Source organism: Glandiceps talaboti, chromosome 7 (genome assembly GCF_964340395.1).
Source record: "Glandiceps talaboti chromosome 7, keGlaTala1.1, whole genome shotgun sequence".
NCBI lineage: Eukaryota > Metazoa > Hemichordata > Enteropneusta > Spengelidae > Glandiceps > Glandiceps talaboti.
Window position 1 is genome coordinate 17055320 of NC_135555.1, and position 23834 is coordinate 17079153.

The following is a 23834-nucleotide window of genomic DNA, read 5'->3' on the forward strand; positions in this document are numbered from 1 at the left end:
TGTTAGCAATTTCGTACAGTAATTTAATATAAAACTGAGATACTATGTTCACAGGCCAATGTTTACGATGTTCTATTTCTCAATAAAAACATTTCTGAAAACTTAAGGTTTGTTCAAAACCAGATAAGGCCGGTTAAGGCACAGAGATTTTATTACAAGGGCTATTTTCAGTGATAACTTTTTCGTTTCATTTCTTGATCGTCACCAGAAAAAAAAAGGAGGAAAACAGAAACTAAAATGTTATTTTACTCTAATTCTATTTTTTCAATTTTTTTTTGGTGGGGGGGGGGGGGGTAATCTTGAATTGGTGACTTAGGCATTTGTAACACTAACAGTATGAACGTGTACTGTTATTTTCACTTTTTGCACCAAAGCATATGAGCTCAATGCATCCTAGGAAATTTCCCAAAATGGAGGTTAGAGTTAATAACACATTTTCTATGCATTGTGAAATGCTACAAACTACACGAGAGCCATCTTTAACAATAAAATCATCCTTACTTTAATTTTATTTTAAAAAAAACCCGTAATATTTTAGTCTGAAGCCCGTGACCTTTGACCCAATTAAACATAGCAGTAAACCGATATATACGTGAACGTTTGATTGGGTCGGTTATATTTCAACGTTTAATCACACTATTGATATTTATGTCTTTGTGTGTGTCTGTGTGTCATAACAGTAGTCTTGATTCAAATCTCCAATAATGCACGAGGCTAGGCTGCTAATTGGTTTGTGTTCTTGTATCAATCTCGTCAGAGTGTGACTTTTATCTGATCACGCGCTCGTAAGTCGACAAGAAGGACATCCGAGATTTCATGATAAGCGTCAAGGTGTAAATTCTAGAGAGAGAGAGAGAAAAAAAAATATGAAGGCGAGTTAAGATCAGTGCGCCAAATCGGTATAAACTATCTGTTAAATGACGACGATCTGTTCCATCATGAAATTTGGCGGGAAAATGCCAAACAAAAAGTTGCTGAATTGTATTTGGACACCGTTGATGTTCATATCGTTTCGTTATCCAAGATGTTTCAATTGAACAAATTTCGCATGTTTTTTTACCTTCCTTATTTAAAAACAACAATTTCAACAAAACAATTAACTAGAACCCCCCCCCCCCTACAATGATGTCAAAATATATCTAACAAGGAAAGTTAAAACTGATTAAATTTCCAAAACGCGCAGAAAAGTGAGGAGTTTATGGAGGTAAGTTTATAAGCGTGGCGGAACACACTATAAATGTTCACTGTTCTAAAGAGTGTGTATTTCTTTCTCCAAGACAATTTTGTCATTTTTGTACTTGACATTTTTTTCAGAGAGCTTATCCTATGACAATACATTTTGCACGAAAGAAATTTAAGTTACGCGTCAAACGCAATTCTTGTGACAATTGGATGTTAACAATGACACGTTTCTGTGTTTATTTGCCGGTCTGTCTGTCTGTCTGTCTGTCTGTCTGTCTGTCTGTCTGTCTGTCTGTCTGTCTGTCTGTCTGTGTGCGTGTGCCTATATACGGACATGCTGTACATCAACATATTTCTTGATGCAATTGATAAAGAGATAAATAAACATGTAAATAAATAATATAATCAATCACAAAATAAATCAAATATTGTGAACTGCCAATATGAGAAAGGTTGTGTTGTTATTTTTAATATATTTGCATACTTATTAGCATGACCGATATCGATATGTTACAGGATGTTGTTGCCTAGGGTGTTCGTATTACTTTGAAATCACTTTCACAAATTATAAAACAATATTGTTATTACATTTTTTCAATATTTCACTCGAGATGGGACAGTATGCTTCATTTGCTACGGCCAATTATCTTTTCATTGGTCGTCTTAATACTGTCTGTATATTTGGTACGGTTTCAATGTTCACTAGGCTACGAGTACCAGGTTTCTTGCGCTACGTTTCATTACACTTGAAGCCAATTAAGTTGAAACAAAAAAACCGCTAACTGTTCGACAAAGTCTTACTAACATTCGACAAAACTTTAAAGTACAATGTTGCCTTTTAATATGTGCCTGAACAAAACACACGATACATTGTTACAATGTATATGATTTGGGGACGGTCTGATAAAATAATGGTAGCTCATGCTAAAACTTAACCAAATTCGTTACATTTCCTTTGCATGAGCTACCATTATCTTAATTCTTATCAGACCGTCCCCAAATCATATACATATTACTAACATTGCTAAATATCACCATCTACTTCGACAAATGTCTTACTAACATTGCTATTATCTAATCTATACTAAACAAAACCTTTAAAATGTCTAATATCAATGATTAAATGTTTCAATAACGTCATGTTGTATTCATTTGAAGTTAACTCTCAAATGTTAAAGGGAAATCAACTGAGTTTATACGTATTCTGTGGTAATTTTTGCTGCATGTTAAAAAGTCACAAAGGGCAAATGAAATAGTGTACGCACTGAAACACTGACAGTACACAACTCAAACCCGGTATTCGATATTCAGGCATAATATGTAAATATCGCGATGGCGTACTTTAGTATACACAAAACTCAAATGTCGACGAAATTCATATACTATCAACTGTACTGATGATGTCAGAGGATAATTTTAAGATCATAGCATCTAGAAGGCATGCACCGCTGTTAACGCTATACCACTGCAGAGTACTTTGAAAGAGTTTACCTGTATATATTTTCACTCTGATACAAGAACTCTAACTTCGGCTTGTATTATCAACATTAAAGCAACATAGTTTAAAAGAGTTTACATGTATATATTTTCACTCGGATACAGGAAATCTAAAGTCAGCTTGTACTTTTTATTTTTAAACTGTCACAATCTTAGTTCATAAGCTTTTTACTCAAAATAAAAAGTTAATGTCAATGCATGATTTCTATAGATAGAACATTATATGATTATGACTGTCATTGTTCGAACAGTTGACTGTACACAGCGGGGATTTCCTGAACATTTTTTGGTACGTGTAATAAATTACGTCATCGGATCGTTTATGAGTTATATCTTAATAATAATATACCAGGTTTGAGTTCAGTCAATTGCAAATGGTGATTTTAAATGTGCTTTAGTAAGTACAATATTACGAGAACCTTTTAAAGATACAGTAAAAACTACACCTGAACACGTGTAAACTCACCCTGTGCCCCTTTAATGTAATATTCTCCAAGATTGTTACCAGATAAAAGATCACAGTGAATTCGTAACAAGTAATTACTGCCTTGTAATCATTAACTTAATTACAATTATTATTAATAAAAATAATGTATCAAAGCCATCTCCAATCACAGTAATTATTATACACAAAAGGTAACTACTAACTGTAAGCACCTATTATTTAATTAAACTAGGATTAATTAAAATTTTCTAATTTCGAGGGTAACGTTTTGTTCTCTCTTGGTAACGTAATATGGTAAGTTTACGAACTGCTGACGTAGAACGAGTCAACTATGCAGAATCTAATCAGCAGAAAATGTGTGCATAAAGGATTTGAATTTTCATTTTCCATAAGCTGCATTTGAATTAAGTGAAATACAATTAATGAATTAATGTGACCAAATAGAGAGAGAGAGAGAGAGAGAGAGAGAGAGAGAGAGAGAGAGAGAGAGAGAGAGAGCGAGAGAGAGAGAGAGAGAGAGAGAGAGAGAGAGAGAGAGAGAGAGAGAGAGAGAGAGAGAGAGAGGGAGGGAGGGAGGGAGGGAGGGAGGGAGGGAGAGAGAGAGAGAGAGAGAGAGAGAGAGGGGGGGAGGGAGGGAGACAGTCAGAGAGGAAGGGAGGGAGGGGGAGGGAGGGAGGGAGGGAAAGGGAGAGGGCGGGGGCGGGGGAGGGGAGAGAGAGATAGAGGGGAGAGGCAACGTGTTTTCGGATTGTATTCAGTACCTTGAAAAAACGTTTACTCCAGCAAATTTAAAAAAAACAAAACAATGTTTTTATTTCGCCGGATTTCAATAATACGCTCAGGATGGGGTGTCATGTCTCACTTGCTGTGCAAAATTTGTATATGAAAATTTCAGTGTCGACCCTGCAGCTCCAGGGGCCGGCCTCGCCTTGGCTTCAGTAGTTGTCGATACAAAGACCCATACACAGATTCCACGATTGATGAACTGTCCTAGATTTGGCGTGATATGATATGATATGATATGATATGATATGATATGATATAACTACAACGAAAGTAACGAAACTTGACAGAAATATCGTCTGGCTCGACAATAATCTTATCATCATGATTGCTACATTTTATCGTTTGGCCAGACAAATATCTCAGAGATATTGCTAAATCTTATCGTCTGCACCATCACCACCACCACCACCACCACCACCACCACCACCAACAACAACAACAACAACAACAACAACAACAACAACAACACCACCACCACCAACAACAACAACAACAACAACAACAACTGCTGCTCGTACTGGAAACGAGCTATTATTTGATGTAAACAACATGATTACTGTAACAGTAGTAATTGCTGTCTGTGCGCATGGTGTGTGATATATAATTTTAACATTATGAATATACCTCTGCATACCTCATCAAAGAGTAAAAAGCAAATTGACCACAACCAACAACGATAAACTTTATTAATTAAATAATCAAGCCGACTACGTGTCCTGTCTCTTTAAACGCTGTTGCCATGGTCACGCCAGTCTTGGGCGATATGGATATATTTTTTCCCATGAGGGTTAAAGAAAGAACAAACAATGTCCTCAATCTTCTGTATTTCTCTCAGAAGGCTCATTAATTTTAATTATTCATTACTGGTATCAACAAGTTTCAAATTAAAATTGTCGGAGAATGTCGATACCGTAGCTTAAATAATCAACATGCTTATGAGAAAATTCCGTTGCTATTGTTCGCCCCAGACTCAAACATATTTTAATTCAACTGTTGTTTTGAAAATTGCTATAAAATAATGGAATTTTTTTCTTTTGTCTGTATTTTTTCCTCTAGTTACCTATTGTTTATTTTACTGTAAAGAATTTGGTTCTTATGTAAACCGTCTGTGATGTTAATTGTCATTAATTTCTGCATTCACTACAGCAAATATTTCGATTTAAAACTCAAGTTGAATCACCTTGTCTGCAACAAAAACTGCACCCCGGAATTGAATATATTAATAAGGCATACGCCTTTAATATAGTCTGTATTTTGACGCGGATTATATTTTGTCATATTCTTAAAAAGCATTCTGAAATATTTTTTTGAAAATTTAAATACTGATTGTGTGCACATAACCTATAATATGCGATATAATAATCAGCATGTATAATGCACATTCTCTGTTCTATACACATGTTACAGAACGCGCACTACTCACTGAGGATTCGAACACATTAAATATAACCCGTTTTAATGCTATAATTTCAGCAGCGAAAATAGTATTAAAGATAAATTACAAAAAACTCAAGACGACTGTTGACAGGTCTAGCCTTAATAGTGTGCAACTTTACTGTACTTTGGTGGCTAGTTTTGTATCGTATGCTATCGGAATAAACATAATTCAACAAGTTGAACTTGGAACTGAAACTATTTGAATCACGTCTGGCAACTGATAAAAACTTTGTCATCCATAGTATTCATATTATGGTATTAAAATAATATTGTGGGTGTATATTGTTCGAAAAGAACTGTGCTATTTCTAAACTGTACTCTCAAATGTGCTGTCAAACCAGCATTTGCATACTTCAAAAAACAAACATAAATGGGGAGATGATCCCCATAAATGGTAAAACAGCTTTTGGGGTCGAGATTACTTTTCAGGCACCGTATTCATCTGTATACACGGTCAAACACTTTCACTCAACAGTTCGATACATAATTATGATCACCTTAAATAGCAATGGTCAATTCAATCAGTTATTTCATACAGGATAAGAAAGAGAAACAAATCTCCAAAATAATTACTGTGTTTCTCGAAACAGGCCCTTCATTTCTCCTTGTTCAACTTGGTTGAAAATTGATATCATTTTGTGTTGGAAGCAAAATATTAGGTTAACTTTAGTCGTGGAAACGACTTGAACATCGATATCTTGATACATAATTATATAGATAGAGTTATTGAATACTGAACGATATATTAAGACTACCACAGAAGCCACACTTGGAAAAAATCTTCCTAGTATTGGTGCGTTTTACTGTAAATCTTACTAAGATTACTATATTTTATCATCTGGCTCCAGAAAAATCTTACTAACCTCGAAACATTTTATCGAATGATCCACACAATCTTAAATCTGACTAACATTGGTAAATTTGATCGCATGGCCCACAATACTTTTTATCGTATGGGCCCCTACACAAATCTTACTAACATCGCTACATTTTATCTTAAGGCCCACAAAATTCTTACTATAATTGCTACATTTTATCATATGGCGCCACAGAAATCTTACCATTGCAACACTGCTACGTTTTATTGTCTGCTTCCACTAATATCTCATTGACATTACTACATTGTATCGTTTGGCCCAACAAATATCTTACTGACATTGCTACATTGTGTCGTATGGCCCCACAACAATTTAACTAAAAATGCTGTATTTAATCCTGCTATGGGTGTCTATCACCTACCGGCCGCTTATAAATGCTAAGAAACTGTAGCAATTTTGGTAATATCTTTTGTTGCGCCAAGTATGAAATGTAGTAAAATTTTAGTCGAGCCCGAAGATAAAAGTAGCGAAATTTGTAAGACTTGCAAGATTGACATCGATCGCAACATTGTTCCAAGTTAGTAGACAACACGACTTCAAGTGTACAGAGAAGGAGATGGACACGTCCCCAATTTGAGTATAACACTGGAATGACAAAACTAACACCCAGCAAGGTTGGTATTTGGCCTTCTGGGGTAGAAGTTTCAAAACCACACATCTTTATAACAGTAGCCTGCCAAAGGATAAAGTATATTTCACTCATTGGCCAATCCTCTCCATGTAGAGTAGATTTACGTTTGTCATATCAAATCTTTCGTGTTATAAACTACAAGCCCCCCCCCCTCCCCCCTCCCCCCCTCTTTGGAAAGACTAGTACTGGCATTACCAACCTATACACCACCTTGCCCGGTACAACAGATGTTACTCTATTTATGATTATGTAAAAACAGTGCCAGGAAAAGTGGCTAATTTACATAAATTTGCATGTAATTTACATAATATTAGCATATCCAATTAAATATCATATGTAAGGCCAGAAAAAATAAAAAAGCTGGTCAACGGGCAACCTAATCCATCACATTGGGTAGGAAGGTCGATTTCATTTTAGGATAACACAAACCATATATAATGATAGCAAAATGTTTCAGGTCGAATTTAGATAGAACTTATTCAGTCATCTTGATACTATCTCTTGCAATTTGTCTGCATAGCTACAGTTAGGAAATGTACACAATTCACGGTTAAACAAATGGTGTAGTTCCTCTCACCTTCTCTTTTCAAAAAATGTTAAGCCCCGCCAACTGAAACTCAAGCATTATTTTAGCCACCCCTCCTGTCACCTACACTACAGTGGCGATATTAAATTATATGGTACAATGATGTATTAAAATAACAGTGATAGCCAACTACAATAATATATACTCCGAACGAGATTACTTTACACAGGATGTGGATTTCACATGCATAAGGAGATGTCTCTAATTATCTCTAACTTATACAGGGAGGTACTTAGCAAGACACCTTCAATCTTGTTTTGGGAGAAATACAATTATCACCTTGATTGTTACTGATTGGAAGGAGACAACTCCAAAGGCGAAAAAAGTTGAAAATAAGACAGTGTAGGAGGCCATTTAGAGGTGTAAATTATCAAACCATAGACACAATTTAAAGTCTTACAATGCTTGAATATGGTAATAAAATACCAGAATTGAAACAATTATGCTATGCATTACATATTATCTGGTAGTATATTTTGTTGTGGCAAAGCTGAAAGATATTTTGCGGATGTGCACTTGGTAAATGACTTCTACTGAAGTTTAATTTGGTTCCAAAAAATCTCGAATAAAGAGTAAAACATTTCAAGACTTTCAGACAATGACTGCTCAGCCCACTCCCATGCTAGCTAAATTCTTTTTAGTGCACAATGGATATGCAACAGCTTAATTTAATCTCAATTCATGCTTGTTTGCATCATCAGAGCCAAGTAAACCATTGTATAAGATATTATGTAATTTGGAATAGACTCAAATGTATATTATTATTATTACATGTGCTATTCAGAAAATATAAAGAAATATCCTTAATTTTGAAACAAAATGCCACGCCCGCATGAGGATATATTGCCCATCGCCAGAAAAAATATATGGGTATGTAGGTTGAACAGCTTTCTCAATTTGTCTGGCCTAATGTCGTATCTTTCAAAGTAGATGCCGAAAAGATGTCACATTCAAAGTTTTAAAAAAAAAAAAATAAATAAAAAAATTGGACGGTGCTTTCTCAAATAAGTAACACAACAAAATAATCATTTTCTTTACCCAACTCCCAAAACTGTTGTGGCCTCGTTTATGTCGGAACCCAAGGTGAACTCAGTGAATTCTCCTTGCCATTATCATTATAATGGAAATTGAAGTTTGGATTTTGATGTCGAAGGTACAGATCTGTTTACAAATTCAGGGCCATTCTTTCCATAGCAAACTGTCGCTTCAAAATGAATTGCGGAATAACGCTAGTGTCAGTGAAATGAGATAATTATATCAAACATTTTAACCAAAGACAACGTCGAACACAACTGAAAGTGGATCTTCAAACAGTGGATCTTAAACTGCGTTCCTAGTTTAATAGTTTTTCATGGCCACCAAATTATCCAAAAAGAGATCTGCCGTTTTATCAGTAAATGATTCAATATTTAATAAGGAACAAGATATAAATGAGATCGAGCGCATCTTCGGAGTCACTGCATGCAGCAGGAGACCTCACGTTGAACGACTTTTTCACTCTCTGACATACTCTCTGACATTATTGCGATTTGCTATCCGCAAATGAAGGAGACTTCCAAGACTACTGTTACTTGCGGAAAATGCACAGTACATGTGCGCATTTCTTTTGTACTTTCTCGCACAAAAGAATATTTAATTTCCTACACTGCAAAAAGTTACAATTTTTAACTGGATAAACTTTAAATTTTATTCAAAGTTAAGCCAGCGTACAATAGAGATATAAAGATACATATTAGCCCCCCCCCCCCCCCCCCTCCTGAGATTCTGGGGGGGGGGGGAAAGAAAGAAAAAAAGGTACTTTTTGAATACGTAGCGATGTTATTAAAATCATTTACGTGACGATTGCTAGCATGCGCGGCTACGGTAGTGAGTGCCAATGGCATTATAGCAGAACTTTACAAATTCTATTAATTTTTGAAATGTTCATCATCATACCCATTCTGTTACATCTGCAATATAGCCCATCAATTGGCCGTTGCGTTGGGCTTGATCTTGTTGCCAGGCATGTTTATTTTTTGAATGTATGTCAACTTGCCTATCCACCCCTGTCATTAGCTTTGAAATACACACAATTTGGCTGTTGCTATGGGCGTGGTCTTGTTTGCTAGGCACACATGCAAGTGCAATTGAACCCTGCTGACTACTGTACTGTTAGAGTAAGTGTATTCACTCCTGTTGACCACCGAGTAGTCAGTGTGTGTGCAAATGAACCTTGCCGACACCTGAGTGGTCTTGGGGAGTGCAATTGAACATTGCTGACACCAGAGTGGTCCAAGTGAGTGCAATCGAAACTTGATGACCAAGTGAGTATAAATCAACCATGCTGACCTGTATGTGGTCTGAGTGAGTGTAAATGAACCCTGTTGACTGCAGAGTGGTCTAGGTAAGTAAATGCAATTTAACACTACGGGCAGTGGAGTGGTTTGAGTTGAATGATCCCTGCTGAGTGAGTGCAATTGAAACTTACTAACTGATGAGTTTAGTCTGGATAAGCGCAATTGAACAGAGCAGATCACTGAATGGTCTGAGTGAGTCCAATTCAACCTTGCTTGCCCCCTTCCTCATGCAATAAACTCTTCTTACAACTGAGCCCTGCTAACCACTGAATGGTCAAAGCTAGTGCAATTGAACCCTCCTGACCACTGAATTGTCTAAGCGAGTGCAATTGACATGAACCCCCTGACCACTGAATGGTCTAAGAGAGTGCAATTGAACCCCCTGACCACTGAATGGTCTAAGCGAGTGCAATTGAACCCCCCTGACCACTGAATGGTCTAAGCGAGTGCAATTGAACCCTGCTGACCACTATATGGTCTAAGTGAATGCAACTGAACCCTGCTGACCACTGAATGGTCTAAGTGAATGCAATTGTACCCTCCTGACCACTAAATGGTCTAAACGAGTGCACTTGAATGATGCTGACCACTATATGGTCTAAGTGAGTGCAATTGAACCCCCCTGACCACTGAATGGTCTAAGTGAGTGCAATTGAACCCTGCTGACCACTATATGGTCTAAGTGAATGCAATTGAACCCTGCTGACCACTGAATGGTCTAAGTGAATGCAATTGAACCCCCTGACCACTGAATGGTGTAAGTGAATGCAATTGAACCCCCCTGACCACTGAATGGTCTAAATGAGTGCAATCAAGCCTCCGCTTACCACTGGATGGTCTATGTGAGTGCAATGAATCCTGCTGACCACTGAATAGTCAAAGTGAGTGCAATTAAACCCTGCTGACCAGTGAGGTCCTGAGAGTGCGACCACCACAGCATTGAAAAAGACAATCATATCATGTTATCACATCATTGCTTTTATTACACATAAACCATAAATATAAACTTCTTAGCCATAAAACTATAGCAGCCAATTAAATCTAAGTGTCAAAGATGAGATTAATTTTGTACCAATATAGCGCTTATCTAACAAGCATTACTCTCTTCTATTGAAGCCATAAAAATAAAGGGTATTTTTTGCTCATTGAATGAATTACACAATGCAAATAGGGAATGATCTGGAAAGCAGCAGTTTTTTTTTTTAATTCTTGATTTGCTTGAATACTTGGTACTCAAATTCATTTTTAATTTCATTAGTGCTATAGCAATCAAGGTATATAGTTAGTAACTTTCTATACTTTTTCCTCTAAAAATATGATTAATTATATCTTCCACAAAAAAAAGGGTCAAATCTTTTGCTCTAATTTTTGTAATCTGTGATACGTGTAGCTGATTAGTTTTCCTTAGTTCCTAAGATTCGCAGCATTGTCAAGAGTTTGTATCATTTCAGTGTTTTTAACTTCTTAAGTTTCAGATGGGAGAAAGTGTCCGTAAAGATTCGATATATAAACTAGATGAAAAAATGCAATTTTTTTTAAACATCTAAAATATGTTTACAAAATGAATCGTCTACCGTAATCGTTATATTCTCTGATTTGCTAAAATATGGCACTTTTTTTTTTTAAAAATGGGGTAGGACAATTGTGAATCTATATAGGTTACATCCAAAATCTATATACGTCAGAGTTAATATAGTTAAAATACAGGCCTATCTTAAATGTTTTCTCTTTCACTCACCAGAATGTTAGTCTGACTAGCACAACTAATTTGGAGTAAAATTTTTGGAAATTGTGCTACTGACGACACTGCAATATCTAGAAGTTTCCATTCTCTCCTTTTTTTTCACAAAAAAATGAGAGAAAAAAGTGAGGCTAGTAAATTCTTGCAAAATGCCAACGGGTAAAGTAATTAATTACAATCACCATCCCCTCCGTCGTTAGTGATTGAAAGAGTTCCTCCCTACTAATTTTCTACATCTGAACACTTTTACAAAGGCCATCTTTTCTTCTCTCTGTCCCATTACCATGGTAATGGCAGCCTCCCTTGCAGGCAGGTAGAAAAATAATCTTTGTGGTGTATTTTTCGCATCTCTGCTTCAAGACAGTGTATTCTTCCCAGAATGATAAAAAGTTCATTTGTAGGCTGCGTTGCAGATCATTCCACCTATACATATCTTTGTTCTTTTTGCACCTTTTGCTTTTCTATATTAAAATACAGGACTTTGACTCTTACACTGAATATCATTTTTTTTTGTCTTCTTCACAAAATGAAACGTACATCACGAGAACAGACAAAAGTCACTTTAAAAGGCGAACAGAGAGATAGCTGCACAGCTTCATTTTAAAACACAAAAAAAAATAAGATACTAAATTTTATAGTATAACCACTGATTAGACACATTCCAAATTAAAGGTGTTTAACTTCAAGTTCACTAAATTACAAACACATAAGGGAAAAAATTAACAATAACTTTCAATTGAAAACTTATACAAGTGAAGTCAGACTCTAATAATCGACAAAACATCACATAGTTTTTTGAAAAACACAGATTTCTTTCCAATCAACAATTTTTAAGTGCTGTTACCCACTATATTCACGATTCTAAATGTTTTTTAATTTAAAAACCATTTCAGTTACATCACTGAATGTTAAGGATGTCATTACAGCATTGGATATGACAGACAAAAAATTATCATACAAAATTTGTTTTCTTATAACAAATGTTGCTTACAGCTACAAGCCATGCTTTTTGACAGATAAAAATGCAAAACAGTCGCACTATCCCTCCTGTTTTGCTGAAAAAGATTGTATCCAGTTTCACAGCCTCCTGTTTTCGTTTCAAAAGCTTCGACTCTCTATGTACATCAAAGATAAGCAACTACATTTATGCATCACAGTTTTTTTTTAAATCCATACCAAGAAAACAACATCTGATGTTAGTAAAAAGTATGCTGTGATGAAAAACAAAACAAAAAAACTAAAACAAAATTGCTGTCATATTTCTTGAAGATGCAAAATACCGGAAATAAACGATGTTCTTGTAAGCAAATACCTTTTTTGTACAGCTAAAATATTTTCTTTAAACAGCATAGTGTGTAATATTGAAAACAAAGAAAAAAGCATGATCAGACCTATGGTGATTCAACAAACATTACTGAGTTCACGATACATTTAAAATTCAACCAACAGACGAGAACGACTGCAAGTAATAGCCAATTAACGAACACTTCTCAAAAAGACTCGACTACATGGCAACATTTATGATACACATGTGTTTTAAGACACCAATTTTAACACCTTCTTGCTTTTGCACGTTTTTGTTGTAAAATTATATATTTCTGCATTCATGTTTTTTTTTACTTCTCACAATGAATACGCCTTCTGTAATACACAACTATCATTTCCATTTTGAAAATGTGTTAGATCACATTCATACAGAAAAAAACAGAAGCATTTTCTATATGTGTAAGTGAGCATTTATAATGCCACATATTCACCAAAATATAGATATTTCTAAGGCAACTAATCCGTGCCCATCTTTCTATTTTTTTCATGTGAAATGATCTATTTTAGACCCTGCATCTCCTTTTGTGCAGGATACAACTACGAGAAATTTATGTAACATTTGGAATGCATGCAGTTGTTCTTTTTTGTTGACTTTTTTGTTTAACTCTTTGGAAAATACAGCTACTAGATACTAAAGCTTCTGTAAAAGCTTTGAATAGAATGATACTTAGTACAGAAAAAACAGCCAGAAAAAATGTACACTCAGCCTTGTGTGAATTATATTCATGTGTTTTTTTTTACCCATGATAATGGGTACTTGTGAAATGAGACATGATACAGTACATCAAGACTGTGAAAAACGATCTCAATTAGCAACAAAACAAGAAACGTCATAGACCTACGGTTTTTAACAAAAAAAATAAACAACACGATGAACGTGTGTCAGTTACAGTCAACAATTAAGATTATAAACACTACAGGTCTAAAGTCACTACTACACGAGTTAAAATTTGTTATTAAAATTTACTTTCTTACACCACAGGTGCGGAGACAAATACTTTAAAAAACTTTCACTTGATTAGATCAGTGATTAGCATGATAATTGGACTTCGTATTTGTGTTTTTGCACGATTTGTATTACACATCTAGGACTATATACTACTATATATACTACAAATATACTTAGTTTACTACTACTTCATAAAAATAAACTTTCTTCACAATTCATATAGAATGCCTATTTGATATGGTGGACACCACTTCCAGTTTCTCTCTCTCTCTCTCTCTACGCTGTACATGTTGGATGGTTGTGACAGTCAGAGAACCTTTTTAGTCTTAAAATTGTCCGAATTCAATACGATGATTCCATCTTTTCTTTCAAATGCAGGGACAGGTACCCGGGTCATGATGACTTCTCTGTACTTGATGATGATGATGGTTTTCTTGCTGCCTCCCTGTCTGCAGGAATGGAATGATCTGAAGTGCTAGCCTCGTTTGGGTGTGTTGCAGAGCTTCTGCTAGAGTGTGAGGTACTTGAAGAGTGCTTGTCTTCACTTCTGCTACGTCTAGTTTCCTGAGTAGTGCTTGAGGTACTTGTAGATTTCAGCATTGCTTCTCTGCTCTCCTTTGATGCTGATGACCCATAGGGAAGCTTAGTGCTCTCTCCCACAGATGGACTGAAACCAGCTACTGCAGCATGGTGTGGACTCATATGCTGTGCTTGTAGCAGGTGTGCCTGCAGCCCCATTTGTATCGACGGATCATATGGAAAGAATGCAGCCGCTTGCTCTGGAGAATATAGTGGGTAGACAAATGGCGCCTGGGTGTAGTACGGTGACATCCCTCCAAAGAAGTAGGGCATATAGGCTGCTTCAGCACCAGACATACTTGGCAGATAGCTGGCCTGGGATGCTGCTGCTGCTGCTGCAGCCAGAGCTGCAGCATCTTCACTGCTGTTACCACTTGTACTGCTCTCTGCACTCTCTTTTTTGGGTGTAGTTTCATCTTTCTTGCTCGTTTCTGCTTCTGTTGGTGATGCAACTTGGCCAAGGAATGCGGACATAGCAGCATGTGCCTGCATGGACTGTAGGCTACCCATGTGACCATGTCCGAGCAATGCTGCTTGGTGGTTTGGTAGGAAACTTGCTGCCATAGCTCGTTGGGCTTCAATGGGGCTGGCATGTTGAAGTAACTGACCGACTGAAGATGTTGAATCAGTAGTATCCTTTTCTAGTTGACCATTAACATGCTTCTTCACGTTGTGAATATGGGTCTCGGTGAAAACATGATCTCTTATTGACAGCTTAGCTGAATACTGTATGTCACACAGCTTACAGCAATCTTGACCTTCAAAACTGCTTCCTATCAGTCCAAAGTGTTTTGTGTACGTCTGTTTGGACTTCTTATCTTTAGCTCGAGCATTTTGAAACCACACTTGCACCACTCGTTTAGGTAGACCAATTTCTGTTCCCAGCAACTCACATTCATGCATGGTAGGTGTACGATAATCAGCAAAGCAACACTTTAGAACTTTCAACTGCACCTGACTCATCTGTGTACGGAAACGTTTTCCCAACTCTCTGGCTTGCCGGCGCTGCTCACTGTCTTCTCCTGTTCTTTCTGAAAGGCCGTTTGGGTCTTCTGAACTTTGGGTAATTGACATAGTTTCAGAATAATACAGACTGTCATTGTCACAATCGCCTTCATTTGAATCACCATCTCTTGTACTTTCACCTTCAACATCCATTGCTCTGTCATCCATATTACTACAACCTGTATCGGCAGCTGATGAGGTCATTGACTCTAGATCATCCCGCATACCATCACCGTTGCTCCCGGTGTCCTTCTGTCCATCTTCAATATCCTGACTATCATCATCCTGTGAATCAGATATAACAATGCAATCTTCTGACCCTGTTCTGGTTGAGGACGGTTTGTCACCACCCTTTGCAGTGGGACTAGATAAGCTAGAAACCTTTAAGTTATCACCATCCTCTGGTGTGGACCCTGTTTTCATAAAATCTTCATACAATCTTGGAGACATGGCAGTACTGGTTCCTTCTCCTAGCTCTCCATAGCTGAATGCATCACTCTGCTTCAGAAGACTATCAAGAGCGTTGCCATTGACAAGTTGATCCCAGTGACGAGCCTTTATGTGAGCTTCTAGAGCAGTTTTGGCTTTGAATATAGCACGGCAAAAAGGACATCTCTTATGAAGGTGGTTAGGCGCTGATAGCCGAAACTGGCCCTTCCGTTCTCTTGCTCTGGTGTTCTGGAACCAAACTTGCACAACACGTTTCTTTAGACCAACCTGTCTAGCAATCATATCCAGCATACGTCTTGTTGGATTACTGTCTTCTTGGTACTTCTGATACAATATTTCAAGTTGTTGTGGTGAGATAGTTGTGCGAAGACGCTTGTCACGTGGTTGGTCTTGATCAGCAGTAGAGTGGGTCTCAGAGGCTGTATCATCTGTCTCCGAGAGTTTTCTTTTTCCAGATGACATCTCACTCTTTGTTGGTTGAAATGCCGAGAAATACTGTTCTGCTGTCAGACCATTCATGCTTGTGTCAAACGGCATGTACATCATGTTGAATGGATTGTGTTGAGGCATGTATGAACGGAAAGACTGCATGAAGTGAACTTGTTGGTGTTCATTCCACTGGTCAAACTGGGGGAAAACAAGATCACACTTGTCACACTGGTAATGTACTTGTGGTGCTGATAATAACTCTGATTTACTGGATTCACTTTTCTTCTCCTCACTCTTCACACTAACTGGTGGCTCAGGCTGCATGTTGGTGGGTGTGTTTGGAGATGTTGGAGTTGAAGAGCCGGCATAGCTAGTTGTAGAACAATCATCATCTTTGTAACAGTGCTGCTTCTGATGCTTGATAAGCTCAAAGAATCTTTGAAATACCAACAGACATTTGTTACATTGATAGTTCAGGCCAGGAGTGCGACGATAACGAGCACCTCCACTTTCTGCATCAGTCTCAGGTGGTGGCTGATTCTCAAACATCTTCCTTGCTTTCTGCCGGGCATTTTGGAACCAAACTACTATTACTCGGGGACTCAAACCCAGTAACTTTGATAGATGTTCAAGATCATCATCTTTTGGATATGCATTATTTTCGAAGAACTCCTGCAACATCTTGATCTGGTAGTCAGTGAAGCGAGTGCGGCCAGCACGCTTTGATGATGATGAATTTGAATAGGAACAGGCTGGCGATGTTGGAGGTAGAGGTGGAGATACAGAATGTGGTGGAATGAGGCTGGAAGGTGTACTGCTAATTGGTATTGCAGCTGCGCTGGACACAAATGCAGTTTCAGATATAGTTGAAGCAACAGTTGTGGTATTGGTTGTGGCTGTGGTTACAGGTGGTGTTTCAGATGACACTTGAATTGCACTGGTTTCTGGGGTTGCACTGGCAGGTTCTGCCATAGAGGTAGTAGGTGTAATGACAGGACCCATAACTTCACTTCGTACTGGTGATACTGAACTCTCTGATATCATTGTTTCTGTGTCAGCTTTCTTCTCAGTTGTAGTCACAGTTGCACTGGTCTGTGTATCTGAAGACATTGGAAGAGTAGTGGAAGGTGGGTTGTTGAAATTGTAAGGTGAATCTTTGTTGCGCTGGCGCTCCTTAAATAAGGTGTTTCTGAACCAGTGTTTGATGACTTTGTGAGGAAGACCAGACTTTTCAGACATCTCACAGATTTGGTCTTCACTGGGTGAGTTGTTGATATCAAAATGTGCTCGCAAGATTTTGAGTTGCTCATCAGTGATTCGGGTTCTGGCACGTTTTGGCGACTTCTGCATGTAAGCTGACGGATCAATGTATGAAATTGTCTGCATGGGCTGCAGAGGTATTGGTATAGCACTGGGAAGAATAATCTGTGCTGATGGTGATGGAATTGCTGGTGGTGGCATTGCACTTGCTGTGCAAGATGGTGCTGCTGGTGATGGGACAGCAGGAGGTGGCATTGCACTTGCTGATCCTGTTGCTACAGCTGAACTTGTAGATTGTAACATCTCCATTTGTGAAGTTCCTGGTGCTTGTTCTGTTGCTGAACTTTGTCCAACTGTCGCTGTTGATTCTGTTGGGGTTGCTGGAGTGCTTGGGGAAGCTGCATTGGATGCTATAACACCACTCCTCTCACCCTGTAGTTTGTCATATTCTTCTCTGTAAACTTCAGAAAACTGTTGTATCTTGTCAGTTGGGAAGAATGACTTATGGTCTTGTTCAGCATGAGCTTTAAAAACCCAAACACTTGAGAATTCCCTGTCGCACTTATCACACTTGAACTTATCCTTTGGATCAACGTTGGGAGGGAGACCCTGGGCATACTCATTAAACTGCTGTACCAGATCAAATCCATAGTTTTCCAAGAATGATCTCATCATCGGATAACTTGGACGAGGAGTGTAGGTCATGTACGTTTTCTGCTGGGATGCAAACTGGGCAGCTGTTGCCGCATCATTCATACCACACTGGGTCTGATGTTGAGCTAATGCTTCTTGTGTCATAAAGAACGAGTTGCAACGGCCACAAGTGTACATACCACTGGACATTCCTGTAGACAGCAGTTGTTGTTGAAAGAAGGCTAGAGAGTTTGGATCCATCAACTGTTGTGTCAGAGCTGCACTTGCAATTGCATTAGCTGCAGCTGCACTTGCTGCATCACTTCCCTGTTGAGCCTGTAGATGTGCCAGCTGTTGAGTGGCCTCTGCAGCGGCTGCAGCCAATAACTGGTGTTGAAGAGTGACAGACTGTTTCTGCTCTTGACTAAGAGTAGAAGTGTAGGCATTGCTAGCATCAGGTTGTTGTCCAATATGCTGCAGACCTCCAAATGCTCCAGCAGATTCCAATTTTGCTGCTCTGGTTTGATGTAGAACTGATCTCATATGAATATCTAGTGTGGAACCCTGACTGTAGGCCACCTTACATATGTTGCACTTGAAAGGTTTCTTGTCATTACTTGGACTGGTGTCAGGAGGGCTTGATTCAGTCTCATTTTGGCTTCTCTTTAACTTGTGCAGATGAGAAACAGAGTTGTAGTGAACCAGCAAGATGTTCTTCTGGGTAAATGACTCTTTACAAGTCTCACACTTGTATGGTCTGTTTGGATCCAAATACTTATCCATAGTGTAAGCTGCTCTGCACCCTCTTCTATGCTGTAATGTCTTGTGATGGTTGCTCAGCTCACTTTGTTTTGTAAATCCTACTTTACAACGATGACATTTGTACTTTCTTGTTGGATCATGGTAAGTTTCTTCTGATATATGCATGCTATCCTGAACAACTTCTCCCTCTTCCAGATTAGTTTCGCCGTCACCATCCTGCTCACTTGACAAATCCATGGCTTGATTGCTGTCTTCCTGTAGCTCAGAGTACAGATCAGACGACATGCTATCTTGTGATTTTTCATCTAACACATCTGGGGTTACAGCCTGCATACTGCTATCACCTCCAGTTGACTGGGAGAAGATTCCACTGGTTGTTGCTGATACAGGAATACCCATACTGTTGACAACAGCTACTGCAGCTTCCGGTGTTGATGTTGTTGGTATGCCGAGGAATCCACTTGTGTTGTTGGTCATGCCAAAGTACTGGGCCATGTCAGCATTAGTTTCCATATGGCTGGTCTCCATATGTTTTCTGAGGGCTGCAATTGACCGGAAACTTCTATCACAGGTGCCACACTTTGTTGCAGCACGTATCATGTGATACTGTGAATGAATCTGTAGCTTCTCCATAGTCTTGAAAGCCAAGCTGCACTGGTTACACCTGTACTTGTACACATGACGATCCGAGACTGGTAACTGTGGTCTCTTGGCATGTATTTCTTTGAAGTGCATCTGTAGAGCTGCTGATGTCTTGAAGTACTGGTTACAGCCTTTCTTCCAGCAGAGGAAACCTGGTCCTCCTGGAGTTTCTTGTTCTTTCAATGGACATACTTCATTCTGATGTTTGTACAGGCCATCCAAGTTCTGGAATACTTGATGACATTTCTGGCATCGGTACTGGTCACCTGATTCAACATCACTACCTTGGTTTGCATCATTTGGTTCTTCAACTTTGCTGGCAAACATATTTGAACTTGGACTCTGGCTGGTCTGATTGGTGGGACTATCCAGGCCTTGAAGGTGTGAAATGCCTGGAGACATTAAACTGGTGGGTGAAGCACTAGGTGGGTTAGATGATCCTCCCATCCATTCATTCCTCTCTACAGTTGACATCAATCGTTGTATGCAATCCCGGGACACACTGTGAACTTGCACCAAATGGATTTCTAAATTGATCTTGTTAGTACACATATCTTGACACAGTGGGCATCTTAGTACTGCCTGTGGTTTCACACTATGTTGTGACAACACGTGGGCTCGGATTCGATCTTGATCGATGCTGCTGTATTTGCAGTATGGACAGGTGTATATCTGTGTTGTAGTTGTACGCATTAATGAAGAACTACCTGAAGCCTCTGAAGAAGAGATTGTTGACTTCTTAGAAGAAGAGTGCTCTGCATGGAGACTTTGTTGTGCAATTCTCTCAGTTTTCACTTCTTCAGCACCACTTTCAGAGAATGATCTATCTTTCTTTGAAAGATCCAACACTCCTTCATTAATAGGAGAGTCTGCTTCATCCATATTCACATCAGCCTTTCTTCTCAGATACTCTTCTTCCATCCTGAGATGTTTCATTGAACGGACATGTTGGATGAGGCTAAGCTTGGCTTTTGATGAGTAGTTGCACATATTACAGTGATAGTACTTGGTTTCAGAATTGATTGTGATTTTGATGTCTTGAAGATGGCGGAATAGCTTTAAACTGGTCTCATGACGGTAGTTGGCCACATGAGCTTTCAACTTCTCCACACTGTAAGTATAGTAGTCGCAAGCATTGCACTTCACTTGTGTAGGATTGCTGACATTCATGTATTTCAGCCGCCATTCGTTCTGAGGACCACCTTCTTTGATGTGATTGACTAGTTGAAGTTTCTGGATGTGTTTATCTGTCTTGCAGTGAAGTTGAAAATTTGCCTTCAGTTGAGTACTGTAACTGCAGAGATTGCAACGTATTACATCAGCAATTTGAATCTTCCAAGAGCTGTCAGTAGGTACACTTCTATCTTGATGTATATGATCATACAATGTATCCAAGTCATCAGAGATAAATCTGTTGCACACGGAACATTGAAACATTCGCAGTGGTTCATTCTTTGTAGGATCTTCATTGACTGGTGGTTGATCATCTCCCATTGTCTCCATCTCCATCATTTCTGGTGTTAACTGGCCGGCAATGGCAGCAGCATACATGGCTTGATCATACGGGTACTCTACCATCATAGCGTGTGGGTCTAAATGAGACTCGGTAGCAATTGAAATGGGCACCATGTTTTGTGTCATCAAACGGTACATGCTGTCATCATGTTGATAGTTCCCAAGATTCATCTGCAAATCGTGCTGCATCTGTGTCATGTTGTGTTGAACTGCTAACATGTTATGCATATGTTTTTCACTTGTCATGTGAATCCGTAGATTCCTTGCAACATTGGTTTCATACTCGCACACATCACATCTCCAGGTAGGCTTTGGTTTTTGTTTGTTGGATGTTGGATCATTCATTTTGGATTGTGTTAAAATGTGCTCACTACTTGCGGTACTACTAACTGTAGTAGCAGCAACAGCAGCCCCTCCACTCTGTAGCTCTTGGAAGTTGTTAAGATGTTTATCTGATTGCATGTGGATGCTCAGGTTACCCTTAGTAGTGGTTGAATAGTTGCAGATTTCACAACGGAAAGGCTTGTATCCACATGTATAGGTTTCGCCTCTAGCTAGTCTTGGGTGGGGTTGATTGGTTTGACAGTAGCCACACTTTGTTTCACTCTCAGGGTGTTTTTCTTTCATGTGAGCTTCAAGGGTCTGTTGATACTTGTAGTGCCAGTTACACTTGGGACACTTCAACGTTTTGCACGAGTTACGTGAATGCATCATTGTCATATGACCACCAAGGGACCTTGATGAGCCCAGAACCATATCACACTTTGGACATTCAACACTGCTTGAGATTTTACCATCGGCATTGGTGTAGTTGCTGAATACATGATGTGCTTCTTCAGGATGATCATGCTTGCATGTGCTTGGTCCTCTGTAGTTCAAGTCTTTTTCTTCTTTGGCAGTACTGTCTTCATTAACATAAGTACTGTTGTTACCATCCTCTTCTTCCTTGTGGGATGGTTCTGGCTGGTTGGATACATCAGCATTTGCTCTGGCTGGCGAGTTGGCGTTGGACACCTCAGGTGCCTGATTTGTAGCACAGCCGTTCTGCTGCTTACCAGTGTTTAACACTGATGAATTTGGAAAATGTAATGGTGGACTTTCAGCCTTACTTTCTTTACGGGAACTTTGAGTTCCTTTGCTATTATTATCTATGGCAGCACTATCCAAACTTTCTTCGTCTTCATTAGATGTAGCTGGATTAATCTTGCTTCCTTCAACTGATATGTTTTTGGGGAGATTACGTTGTTTGCTAGTGGCAGCTTCTACATTATCCTCATGAACATCTGAGGAGGAGTTGTGACCCTGTTCCTTGGTTTTCCCTTCAACAGGAGGACTAGGCCCTCTAAGTTGAGCGGTACTTGTTGTAACAAGCGAATTATTAGTACTGACAGCAACAGAAACTGGGTAGATATAACTAACACTTGGTTGAGTGGTACCCAACATTTGTTGATAATATGCTTGCCCATTTGTGTTATAGTTACTACCACTGGTAGTTTGAGTTTTTATGGGCTGTGGTTCTAGGAAGGATAGCAGTGGTTCTTTTTCTTTTCCAAGTCCTTGTATGATAGCTGATTGGTTCTTCCTAGACATTATGCTTTTCTCTTTTTCATTCAGGACAAGCTTGTGCTCATTAACTGCATGCCCAACAAAAGATTTGGCAAAGCCAAATGACAGTTTACAAAGGAAACACATAAGTATTGGTTTAGAGTTCTCAAAGATGAATTCCTTGTTGGACTGTTCATTTTCACCTTCGTCACCATCTCCGATCTTTTTGTTATTCTGGGTGCGTACATCATACACACGATAGCTCTGCATGACAGGTGCTGAAGTAATTCCTGGTAAAGTCATGCCGTATTCATGGGCCATGTTCATGTTCATGAAAGCTGTAGTACAAGGTATATGAAGAGAATTAACAATCGGTGGCTGTACTGTTAGCTGATTAGACTTGGAGTTAAATGGACGACTTGCCCCTTCAAAAACTTCTGGTAGATTGGGTAACAGCTCATCATCAGAATCGCCAACATTGTCAATGAGATAAGCTGACCCATCTGGCTGGTAGACAATTTTCCCTTCGAAATTTTCTATATCACTAAGTTCGCCATCGTCGTCATTAATTTCATATGTGAAATTATCATGTTGCTTGGTGGCACCACTTAACGATCCAGAACAGCTATGCTCCATGTATTTTTGTAAATTGGTAAATTTTTCCATGCATTCGCCACAGGTGACTCCATCAGTATCAAGAAGAGGATTGTCTGGTATTATTGGAGTACCATTACAGTTCTTTCTCGATTTGTAATCAGGTGATTTATGGTCAGATTTTTTGCCGTCTGCAACTGAAGAACCTGTAGCTGATGTTGACTTAGTTCGAGTTGTGATGTCTGGTTCCCTTGGTTGCTGACCTAGCCCATCATCTTCAAAATCATCTACCAAGTCTGACAAGTGGGGAGGGGCTGGCATCCCTTCCGACTGGTCAATATTAAGACTAAGGACCCCAGAGGTGGTTTCCATGGTACACTGCTTTATCAGAATCAATTCCTATTGTTCACCTATTCATTTCTATCGGCTCTGGACGGGTCTCGGTTCTGGAAGAGAAAAAAGAAGAAGAAATACAGTTTAGAAACTAGAATGATGAATATTTTCCTTCAAATAAAAACAAGCATGTATTTGACATTATAATAAATTTTAAATTCAAGAAATTAAATGGAGATGAATACACTATATTATGACTTGGGGACAATTTACTTTGAAAGCAAGAAGTGGTC

The 23834-nt window shown here is 38.7% G+C and overlaps 1 protein-coding gene across 1 annotated transcript; it reads right to left on the reverse strand.

Moving 5' to 3' along the window:
- Positions 1 to 10756: 10756 nt before the first annotated feature.
- LOC144437112 (zinc finger homeobox protein 3-like) lies at positions 10757 to 23580 on the reverse strand. Its single transcript, XM_078125964.1, has one exon. The coding sequence runs from the start codon at positions 23578 to 23580 to the stop codon at positions 14188 to 14190; it is 9393 nt and encodes a 3130-aa protein (XP_077982090.1). The 3' UTR covers positions 10757 to 14187.
- Positions 23581 to 23834: the final 254 nt, after the last annotated feature.

Excerpts from the sequence above, each read along its gene's own strand:
- LOC144437112 (XM_078125964.1), bottom strand. The coding sequence starts at position 23,580 with ATGGAAACCACCTCTGGGGTCCTTAGTCTTAATATTGACCAGTCGGAA.